At 40.8% G+C, this 12,363-nt stretch overlaps 1 protein-coding gene across 1 annotated transcript in view; it reads left to right on the plus strand.

Annotated features, from left to right (window-relative positions):
- Positions 1-9,916, plus strand: part of SLC35F1 (solute carrier family 35 member F1) — a 414,335-nt gene extending 404,419 nt beyond the window's left edge. Inside the window, exon 8 of the mRNA XM_029224221.1 lies at positions 9,312-9,916. Within this exon, the coding sequence (XP_029080054.1) occupies positions 9,312-9,536 (225 nt within the window). The 3' untranslated portion in view covers positions 9,537-9,916. The remainder of the gene's footprint in view (positions 1-9,311) is intronic.
- The last annotated feature ends 2,447 nt before the right edge of the window (positions 9,917-12,363 follow it).

Here is a 12,363-nt window from a genome sequence, read left to right on the forward strand (position 1 = left end):
ATAGCAAGGAGGTGGCAAACAGGTATGCAAACCCCAGCATTCTGACTCTAGAGCTTGTACTGTGAACCACCACTTGATATTGCCTGGAAAATATCATTAAACACTCCATTTCTAAACCTTGCCATGGAGAGAAATTGTTATGAAAGTTTATATCAGCATCTAGCCCTTTAATATAACAGATTTTTGTGTTGTTAATAGTCAGGGTTATCCAGAGAAATAGAACCAATAGGGTGTGTGTGTGTATTTATCTATCTTTATCTCTATCACTACATAGTCCTATCTATCCATCTTCCAATCTAGAGCTAGAGAGATAGAGAGATGGATTTATTTTAAGGAAGTGTCACATGTGATTGTAGAGGCTGGCAAGCTTGAAATCTGGAGGGCAGCCTGGCAGGCTGGAGTCCCAGGGAAGAATTGGTGTTGCAGCTTGAGTCCAAAGGCAGAATTTCTTCTTCCTTGGGGACCTCAGTCTTTTTCTCTTAAGCCCATCAACTGATTGAATGAAGCCCATCCACATTATGGAGGGTAATCTGCTTTACTCAGAGTCCACTGAGTTAAATGTTAATTTCATCTAAAAAATATCTTCACAGCAACCTCCAGACTGATGTTTGACCAAATATCTAGGCACTATGACTTAGCCAAGCTGACACATAAAATTGACTGTCACAGGTCTACGTCTTCTCAACCCGGCACCCATATACACATCTCCTTAAATCATACTTAATCTCAAAATAAAGACAATAACAAGATGGTACTTTTGCCCAACATGATACAACTAGCCTGCACACAACTGAAAACACACTAATCTTTTCCCTAGAAAAGGATGCAAACATCTTGGGGGATGTTCACTCTTCTCCTTGATGTCCTGTAACTTAAATACTATGGTGTAAAATCAATACATCTTATCTGATAAGGGGATAAGAGAAGGGAGAAAACAAAGATATTTTATACACACACACTGACAACCATATTAATAACAAAATAAGGAGTAAATACTCGTGACAATTACAGTCCTCATTTCTGTAACTGGTCATGCTGCTGTAGCTGGTACTTATAACTACCTTCTTCCAGTACCCATTCTCTACTCCACTTGTCGTCAGCGAGTACCTCAGCCAACTACGTGGTTCTTTACCTGGTGGGGTGACCCAGCCTTCATTCCTAAAGCGTCCGAGCCATTAGTAGTCCTGCCTGGATTGGGTTGTTGAAGGTTTCCATTGACTTCAATCACAGGCCATGGTAATACAAAGAGATGCCTAGGAGATCTGTAATCCAGACGTTCTCTTACCTCCATCATGAAGTAGCAGCACAATTTCCCCTTGGTAACCGAGGCTGACCACGCCAGCACAGTGTTCATTGAGAAGCACGAAGAGCCCAAAGTGGCTGGGTGCCGATCTTAACTTTCAGTTCGGTGGAATCATTGTGTGTCGCCTGGTGAAAATGTTCCTCCCTTTGGAACTAAGACTCTTAGATCAGCAGAGCATAAGGTTGCAGTGACAGGAAGCAAAATTTTACCCGTGGCTCACTAGGAAAAAGTGAACGGTGCCACTCCCGTTTCCATCTCTTGATTCCACTGTAATGGAACAGATGTTCTTTGAGGTGTACTGAACTGCAATACTGTCACTTCCATAAATTAAGATCCTTCACCTGCTTTAAAATTCAGTCCCTTGCAAGATCACTCCAGCCCAGTGTGTACCCCTGTGTTGTGTAGAGAGAAAATAGATCTCAGGTGATGCAAGAGTCCAAACATGAGAGTGAAGGCCACTGCTCGGTGTACCTCACACACAGATGTTATCCTTCCTTGACTAGTGATAATAAGAACCAGCCGTGGGAAGGAGACATATATGAGCCATCGAATGGCCTTTGTTGTAAGTGAGCCTATAATTAAACATTCCCACAGACTAGCCCCCTTTTATTCCACTTCCGGCTTGGCTATGAAGGTCTTTTGCTGGACGGCAGAGAATTAGAAATCTGCATGAACGAGGATTTCTAACAGTTCATCAAACCAAGTGAAAAGGTCTGTTTGTCATATAAAAGATAGTGGCAGGAATCCATTTTTAGCTCCTTGTTGCTGTACTCATGTGTGAAATTACCACAGGGGAAGATACTTGCCTGTAAAAGAACCCTTATTGGCCTTAGATGTGACTGGCTGCACAGAATATACTGCCAGATGAATTGGTTTTGCAAACCAAACAGAAGGCCTCATAAACTGAACTCAGATGGCAAGGGGGACGTAGCCTTGCCCCGAGTGACAGTGTCAGGCCACGGAGAGGCAAAGGCCCTGGTTGCTGCTTCCCTCCTTAACGGTATGATGTTTGGAGGATAAGTTGTTTCCCAAGTTTTTAAATCTTAGTGATATCTTGGTTTTCTGATATGGATTGAGAGACCATTTGGCATTTGGACTAAGGTACTCATTGATTTATTTTCTGTCTCAATTAGATTAGCATGAATTTGGGATTATTTCCTCTCTCCTAATTGGAGAAAGAATGTGGAAGGAGGCGTGGAGGTCAGTATTCTTAGTCCCTAAAAACAACCAATTTCAGTGTCTGTCGATAGATTGTGTGCCATGCCCACATTTGGTATTTTCCATGCCATGACTTAGAAAAAAGAAATATTGCACTATTTAGCCAGAGAAATTTAGCCCCTTTTTATTTTCTTAAAAACAAAAAAGAATGAAGAAAAAAGAGGAGGAAGAGAAATAAGAGGAGATAAGACTAGGAGACAAAGCAATAATGAGGCAGGTCCAAAGAATTTGAAAAAGCTTGGGCCTCTGAGGGGAATTTATTTCCAGTTCAGTAAACTCAGAAGCAGAACTTTTGCATTTTTAATGCCCTTAATAATGATAAAAATGATCTTGTTAGGTTAGTGCAGAGCCAAAATTAGGAGGTCAAGTACCAACTTGTTTATGTTGATGTTTCTGTGGAGTCAGGTCTGTCTAGTTTCCTTGCCCTGAATAGCAATTGACTCAGATTCAGCAGCAATAGATCAGGACCAGGCAGAGCCTTTTGTCACAGGATCCCACCCAGGCCACAGCTTACAGCCTGCCCAGCAATGACCAGCTTCCTCTGGTCTTCTTCCTCTGGTCTTCTTCTCCCCACCATTCCGTTCCCAGGTTCAAGGTGTGGTCCACAGCCCTCTTATACTCACACGGCTGCTGAGAGACGTGTTTTCATTGGTGAGCTGTCCTCTCCCTCCCGGCCCAGGACACTCAGCAGACTGGCTGTGATCCACAGGGTCCACCTTTCAACCCACATATCAAGTGGGGACCCAAGAGACCTTGGGCTCCCCTTTTAGTTACAAAATCCAATTTTACCTACCCATAATATTTGGACTTAAAAACTCCATGATGGCAGCATTATCTTTAATTATGATTCATTCTTTTTTTTTTTTGAAGAATTAATGGATTGATTCTTTTTTTTAATTTATTTATTTTTGGCTGTGTTGGGTCTTCATTGCTGCGCATGGGCTTTCTCTAGTTGCGGTGAGCAGGGGATACTTTTCATTGTGGTGCTAGGGCTTCTCATTGCTGTGGCTCCTCTTGTTGCGGAGCATGGGCTGTAGGCATGTAGACTTCAGTAGTTGTGGCTCCTGGGCTCAGTACTTGTGGCATGCGGGCTCTAGAGCTCAGGCTCAGTAGTTGTGGCACCCGGGCTTAGCTGCTCCGCGGCATGTGGGATCTTCCTGGACCAGGGCTTGAACCCGTGTCGCCTGCATTGGCAGGTGGATTCTTAACCACTGCGCCACCAGGGACGTCCCATGATTCATTCCTTTAATTGGTATTTTGCTTAACTTTGTCACTGATGTGTCTTTAAATTACCCTGGTACCTAAGATCTCCAAACTGTGTAATCTGATTCTGTTTGAAACAGCATTGGGCTTATTTATTCCTTTTAGTCTAGAAATCTTGGTTAGATGTGCCCATTGATTTGGCTTTATATGTGCATTTTATATCATGGAGTGTGGTAGTATAGGGGAGAAGACACTTCGTTTTACACTGCAGAGTATTCAGGACAGTTTCCCAAATTTAATTAAAAGTCTAATTTTTCCCAGGCATAACTTGCTGCTGAAATTGCCAGGCCAGTCTCTCTACATGGAAATTCTTCCCAGCAGCTCTTGAACCTCACCTTTACCAGCCTGTGCATATAACCTTGGGAATGACCAGTCACTGCTTTCATGGTTCTTCTTACCCATGATTGCATTGACTTCTGAAGCAACTGCTAAATTTGTAGACTCCCAGACTCTACCCTCTTAGATGTTTTCTGCTAAAGAGTTTAAAATGTGGAAAGGTTTGATTACATCTGTGTCTGTTTAAAAGAATAAAATTGAATAAGAACTAGAAAGGAAATCATTATTGTGGCCACATGTCCTTTGTATATGTGAAATCCTTCCACGTCAAAAGCCATGTCTTAAGGCAACTTAGAAATATCCTTGAATTCATTTCTGAGAAGCTTCCTTATGCAGTTGAGAGACCAGTTTCAACTCCTTTGCTCACCTGCTATACATGAGAAGCCTTCAGGGGTGGTGTTCTTTCAGGCTACTCAGCTTCTCTCAAGAAAAGTTCAGAAGGCGGATCCTATCAGGTCAGCAGTAGTGGCTCATAGACGTGTGTGTGTGTGTGTGTGTGTGTGTGTGTGTCCACTAAAAGAGAGAGACAGAGAGAAAAATACGTGCTGGGTAAATTTAGAAAAGAATTATATGGGGGAAGGGGGCTCTCCAAGTTTTTCAGTCCTGTTTCCTCCTAGCTATTGAGAAATTTTCTTTGCCTGTATCTTCTTTCTAATTTGACCTTATTTTCTCCCTCCTTCCAATTGTATTTTCTCTGAGCTTCCTCAGCTCTCCAAGTTAGACCTAAACTGGATTTAAATCTAAATCTCCCCTTCTTCTCAGATAACTGAGAAGGCCCAAGTGGAGTCACTGAGCAAAAGCAGCCAGTCTAACATCAGGAACCTTGTAAAAGCCATGTCACACAGAGGCAAACACCATAAAAGGCCTCTTTTAACGTGCCCTCTCCGGGAAAGAAGGAAAAACCAGGCCCTCCATGTAGAGGCAGTTCACATTCAGTGAAAGTAGAGCTTTAACCCACAGTCACTTCATGCCCTACCTCACGCCTCTCTGCGGTTGCCCACGTTCTCCTCTGCTTACCCCTGCCATCTTCTAGTCAACCCAAAAAAGAATACCTCCCTTAAAAACTGCCCTCTTCCCCACATAGTATAGTTGATATATTTATAAATATACTTTGAAATGGCTTTCAAACCATGTGGTTTTCTACTTGTCTAGATTTAGGCCCATTAAAGTCATTTGTTTATTAAAACTCGACTTAGATGTTTAATACCAAAACTAAAATGAAAATTTGGTCTGTCCCTAACTGATGTGCTGAATGTCCCATTAGCTAACTAGTAATTATATTGAGATGCCAGCTGGCTAAGAGCTAGGTTTCACCCCTAGTTGGAGGTTAAAGAGCTTGGTGCAGATTTATCATCAGTCTTCCAAGCCACCCCATTCTGAATAATGGCTCGTGTCCCAGTCAGATTGCTTTAAGCAACACGCAGACATTCTCCTTATGTACAGCAACTGCTTTCTGATCCTTGCTAGCAGTGAGACCCGTCAAGATGGAAAAAGGCAAGAGAAAAGTCAGTAGTGTGTACAGTGGGGTAGTGAGAAAGGGTGCATCCTTTTTCAGCTTCTCAAAATTACAAGTCAGATAAAATGCAGGCAAAAGTGCAGCACCAAACACACAGCATCTTCTGATGGGCTACAGTTGACTGTGGTGAGGACCACGGAGTACACTTCAGACAGCAGCCCGTATTCTTAAAGGGAGGCAGCAAACCTCTACCTGAAACTCACCTTATCTGTCACCGGGAGATGGCTTTCCAGGAACTAGGCATGAGTATTTCTTTGCAGTAAACAAATTAAGCAGCCTAGAGTATACAGAATTTTTGTTTGATTGATTGTTTTTTTTAAATAATTGCCCTGTCAGGATAAGTGCAGCTTCCAGAACTGAGGGTCATCCGATTAGTTACCCCTGTTAAATTTTCTTTTTTCTTGTCAATCTATAAAGAGGAGAAAAGTGAAACTTTTTCTTACTTTTTAAAATACAAAGCCTTTCTGTAATTATTTTTAACATTCAATATTTCTCCAGATTAATCTAATGCTTGCGTTACTGCTCCCATTTTGGGTTTGTGTGTTAAATGAAAACTTTCTCTACCGACTATTAATAAAACCCCTTGGGTGACTTCCAAGATGCCTCTGTCATACAAAATTCCATTCTGTCTGTATTTTGAACAATTTTAGAGTGAATTCTGTACGATTAAATGGAAATGCATTGTACGTAAGGTATGTGTTATCATTCTAAAGCTGTGTCCCAGGAAAACAGTTTGTAGTGGTTTTATCACTCAACTTGATAGTTCCATGCCCCAAAAATGATTGATTCAGGTATTATTTTTTACACTGACAAAGGCATTAGCTTTACAAAAAATGGCCATTAAAATCTTTGTCATATTGATCAAGTCAGAATATAGGAGCCAAAATTAGAAATTGAGAGGAATTCAAATCCTTCTCATACCCTGTATCAGATCCTTTCCTGTCTCTACATTATTTCAGTTGCCAAATCCTGTCCACCCCAAGTTTATGGAACTTCCTCTGCCAGTCCTCTGGTCAGCAGCCTACAATCTTCTACCCAGACTCTTGCCTTCTACATTGCTCCTCCCAATTCATCATCATTCTCCTCTAACTGATCACAGGTTTGAAGATGACTTTTGGAGTCAATGATTAAGGATCAGTACTATGACTTCCCTTTCAAGGAGTCTTTGTTTAGCATTTTATGTATGAGCGATGACGTTGGATTGAGTTGAAAGCTAAAACATTTGAAATACACTATTGGTACAGGCTGATTTTTTTATGGTTTCTTTCTTTAGTATGAAACTTTAATTAAATTCATTAATTCATTCAAAATGTAAACAAAGAGCAAATAACACTTAGTAGATGCCTACACTATGCCAGGCTCTGCACTTGACACTGGTCAAGAAAGACAGAGTCCCGTAGTCAAGGGACTATAGGAGAAAGGCAATTTCATCAATGATTATATAAGAGTATTGTAACAGTCTTATATGTAAGGTCACTGATGATAAGATAGTGCTGTAATAATAATAACAATGGAGCCAATGTAGGTTGAACACTCACTGCAAGGTAGGCAGTAGGATGAGTGCTTCACGTGCTTTACCTAATTTTATCTTTATAACAACTCTATAGAGTAGGTACAATTATTATCCCCACTGTACTGATAAGGAAACTTGGACCTTGAAAAAAGTTGTCCACAATGACAGCCAGAGAGGAGTGGGGCTAGATTTGAATCCTGTTTGTGGTTATAATGCAGTTCTGATCTCAGAGCCCCATTCTTAATCTCTCGGCCTTCATCTGCTGCAACAGGGGCGGCCTCACACCCAAGACCTGAAAAGTTCTCACTGGAAACTGGAGGTGCATGAGGGGATTTTTGAAAATGAGAGTCATTAACAAAATATTTGAAATGTTGCTAATGTTAGGAACAAACTCATTTCATTTGCCAAAGTTTCAGGTAAAGGATGAAGCTCTTGAATGCAGAACTTCAGGAAGCAAATTTGGGGGTAAATAAGTTTTCTGAGATCATATACAGCAGTCCTGAGTTAGTGGTTTTCTTTTGCTACCATTTTGTTTGACAAACAAATTCATAAAGAAAAAAATTATTTTCACTGGGAAAAACTGAATTAATCAAGCTAATTAAGTGAAGCTGTTACAAGCTGAGTCTAGTATACAAATCCATCTGAGAAGGTATTATCATATGAGTGTGAAGGATAAAGGACTTGTAGGACAGGGTGAGGAGTGCTGTAGAAAATCAGAAAGTGATCTTTAGTCTTAACTACCTTGCTGCTGCTAAAGAAAGAGACAGAGGGACAGAGAGGTAAAAAACAAAACAAAACAAAACATCATAGCAGGAACTTTTAACCACAGGAATATTTTTTCTAAGTGCCATTTTCAAAACCGCCTTTCCTATTATTAAGCATAATAGCCACCTTTTAACTCTTTATTATAACATTGCAACTTAACTTTATAGACTCTCTGGATCCTTTTCCTGTTTTCCTTTCTTCCAGCTTCCAATTAATTTTTGTCTTTTTTTTTTTTTTTTTAACCAGTCTTTAGTTCTTTCTTTGACAGTATGAGCATAAAAAATAAAATAGGAAAATCAAATTGATCCTTTTTTCCCAATGGATGCAAGATATAGTCAAGACTGGGACAACAGCTGTCAACTACAATGGGAGTTGGTAGGCCATAAGTGCATTGCCTTGTTTTAATCTATCTGTACCTCTGTTTCTCCACTGAGACTATTAAGTCCTTGATGGTAAGGACCGTATGTTTTCATTTCTCTTTCCCCAGCACATAGTTCAAAGTTTAATACAGAGAAGACATAGAAGAAAACTATTGGTTGAATGAAGGAGTGAATGAATGAATGAAACAACAGAAATGGCAACACTCATACTGTTACCTCCCTCTCCCCCACTAACACTAACTACTCAAGTAATTCCAGAATAACTACTCAAGAAGGCCCAGAAGGTGTAGTTTTTTTCAAAAACATATGTAAATTCTCAGGGAAGTTGTATACACCAATATTTTCTTTTTTTTTTTCACCACAAAACTCTATATGAGTTGTTGAGCAGTAGTTTAAGAACAGAACACTATATATCCATCCCTATTTGGTTTTGTTTTTAGATTAATGGAGCAAGAATGAAATGTTATACTATTTCTTTCTATCCAAGGATAATCTAATCTTGCAAAGACAGTTACCAAAGTCAATAACAATTCCTACTCAGAAGACAAATAGTGTCTGAATTGGATTAAGGTGAAACAAAAGTGCCTGATGCAGCTGTGTCAGTGAGGGACTCAGTGTTTATGGCTTCATTACAACCTTAAGTGGAATATCTCTATTTCTTCCATGTTTAATGAAGTCACAAACAACCAACTCTTTGTTGAGTGATATTAGAGAGTATTTGCTTTTAACTTGTATTTTAATTCGTGATTAACTAACTCTCTCTCACATCAGGTACTCAGATGGGTGCTTTAGGGAATATTAGCTGAGTGTTCCTCTGTGTTAGCCACAGAGTCAAGAAAAAAGATAAGGAGAATCAGTAAGACCAAGACAGGGTAGAAGAGAACATTCACCTTCCATCAAGATCCTTGGCCGACTCATCAAGCTGCCTGTCATGGCTCCGCTCCCGTCTCTGTGCCTCATTCATGGGTAAGTGCTTCTGCTCTGGCCGCTAAGTGACTTGGCTGTTGTGTTGTTTAGTTTTCAGGACTTTATCTCCTGTCTTTCTTCACCATCCTCCTCGGCCTGGTGCTCTACTCCTCCACCTCCACATACATAGCCCAGGACCCCCGCGTTTACAAGCAGTTCCGCAATCCTTCGGGACCCGTCGTGGACTTACCAGCCACAGCTCAGGTGGAGCCTTCAGTCACCTATACCAGCCTGGGCCAGGAGACTGAAGACGAGCCCCACGTTCGTGTGGCCTAGGACGACACCCTCCCAGCCCATTGAGGACACCTCCGCGGCCGTGTGTCCGCCCGTCATCTCTGTTTTGTACATAGAGAAAGGTATTTATTAGGTGCGGTTTACACAGGTGGACTGCAAGGTAGCGAATCTGAAAGCCTGTAAAAGGCATAAGCTAAACATCCCTGGAGACACGGGCTCTGATCCACCTGACCTGGGGAGATGCCTAGCTAGTGTGTATCCGGGTCACAACCCCCCTGCATTAATTACTGTGAAAATGTTTGAATCAAAAGCAAGTATTATTGTTTGTATTATTACGGTTACTGTTACTACACCGACTTCCAGGAGGAGCTTTTGTACTCCTGATGGGAACTCTCACCAGACCCACTCACATGTAGTTAACATCAATCCCACTTTTCTATGGCAAGTCACTTTTTAAGAATCACACTTTATTTTTGTGCACAGTCTCTGAGTGCTGCATGCCACAGGAGCTCCACCCTATGGCGCTTCCTTATCCTAGGGACCTGGGGGCTCGCAGTTTCCTCTGTTACCTGTTGGATTGCCTGCTCAATATGTATTTTGTGCTGTGACCCTTGTGGGGAGTGGCAACAGACCATATAATTCTCTATTCTAGGAATAGATATAAAACAAACATTTTAGCCTTTTTATATTTCAATCTCTGATTACTCCAGGCCATTGCCTTTCTGTTGTGCCACATGATTCTGCTAATCAAGTCCCTGTAATAACAGGATAAGGAAAGTTCCGTTTCTGCGGCTTATGGGAAACCCCAGAAATAATATTATTTGTGCTTAGGGCAATACATTTTTTTAATCTTTCTGCTCCTCCCTATGTTCCCTCTTCAAAAAATATATTGGTTTTCCTTTTTCCCCCTAGGTTCCTTTAGTGATAATATGGAAATCAATCAAGGCATTGGAAAAAGCCATGGTCCTCTGCCCTCTTGTGTGACACCCTTTTTGAAATACACCAGCATGGGAAATTACCTTTACTGTGGAGTGTCATTGGTTGTTTGGCCTCCCAACAAAGTCAGGGTGCTGGTGTGGAACAGTCTCTGACGATAGTTTGATTGATTGAACTGGCCATTCTGTAGTGGTAAAAATGCCACCAATGAAAAAGTCTGGCACTGTGGTCATATTTGGCATCCATTCAATAGCGGAATATATCACACAACATTCTTATGGATACAGAGAATATTACAGGGTCCTGATAAGGCTTTGAGGGGTGTGTCACCGGTCTAATTTTGTTGCCCTTAAAATAGCCCTTTCTTCAAACACAGAAAATCAAGAAACACCACAAACCTCTATGATTTACAATAGATTCTACATGTCAGTATGTGCAATAGTCTTTACCTTTGGCTGGCTTCAATACCATTCGAAAAGATCCTCGATAGCGTTACAGGGTTTGTAAAGGGAAAATAAATGTTTGGGGCAATTCAAATCAATACATCTTAAGCAAGCAAAGCAAAACATCAGAGGGGTCTCTGTAAGGTAGAGAACAGATCGCAGCTTAGTCAGGATTTCCGTAGTAGCCTGAACAAGGCCTAAATACAGCTGGCAGAAGCATCCCATGCTGTCCGCCAGCACCCATGTGACACTTCTGCCTGCCCTCTACCCCAGGACAGGTAGTCCTGCCCTTGGAGTTGGAGCAGACAAACTATCTTTTCTGACATGCAGATTTTATGCTCATCTCTGTTCAATCCCCTTAGAAACAAACACGTTTCATTTTCAGTGAAAAAAAAAAAATCACCATTAAAGCTATATCAAGTTAAAAGAGCTTTGCCAATGTTTGCTCTCTGCTACCTTTTAAACCAATTAAATACCTTTCTCTGAATATTTTGTCCATTCAGATCTGAAGACCTTTAAAGACTGTGGTTTTATTTTTGTGTTTACATTCCTTTGGTTTGCATAATTTGCTTGATTTATTGCATTCTTAGTATTTATTTTAAGCCAAATGTTTTAGTCTTTTTTATTCATTTTTATGACACTAATTTGTAGACGCTTAGTAAAGTCTTATGAGAAATAAGTGGATGAAAGTATTTCCAAGTCGACTCGGTGGACTGGGAATTTTTTTCAAATTTAAATTTCGAAAGGGTTTGCAAATCAGTGGATGGCTACATGTTGCCATCTGAATTATTTTCTAGGATATTTTAATTGACTCCACTGTATGGAAACCAAGTGTGAATGTTAAGGTGAATTCACTGTATACCCTTTACCATCCAATGTCCTTGTACACAAGATTTTCATGTCACTGGGGTAGCTCACTGTGTTGGTTCTTCTCCTTTTAGAAAGGCTGATAACGTACTGAATTGTCTGAGATCAGGAGTTCCAGATTGACCCTTCTGGGAAAAAAGAAAATAGCATGAAACAGACTCTTTTTCCGTGTAAAAACATCGATCCTTTGGGAGTGGGGTGGGAAATGGGGGTAGGACATCATAAACTCTAGCTGTTTGAGTTTCTGAAATTTCATAACCTCAGTAGACACCAGCAAAAATTTCAGCTTTTCAGTCCACCACCAACCACTCTCCCCTCCACAAATGAGACTTTAGCAATTTGTCTAGAATTTGGTTGGGTAAGCAAACCTTAGCTCTCCTAAGTGGTGGTCCTCACTTACTCAATGACAACTTGCACTGGGGATACTGCTCGCCTTGGTCACACTTTCCCACAGCTCCGAACTCTGAAATACACAACAGGTAGAACAAGCAATGGAAAAATTTGCACCACTGTGTCCCATGAAAATGTTTCAATGTTTAGTTTAGGTATTGCTAACTTGTGCTATTAACCTTTTGACAAGCAGTGTAGTATTGTTTGTTTTGGGTTTGTTTTTGATTTGTAAC

The sequence above is a fragment of the Monodon monoceros genome, unplaced genomic scaffold (genome assembly GCF_005190385.1).
Source record: "Monodon monoceros isolate NGI ecotype Baffin Bay Population unplaced genomic scaffold, NGI_Narwhal_1 Super_Scaffold_15, whole genome shotgun sequence".
NCBI lineage: Eukaryota > Metazoa > Chordata > Mammalia > Artiodactyla > Monodontidae > Monodon > Monodon monoceros.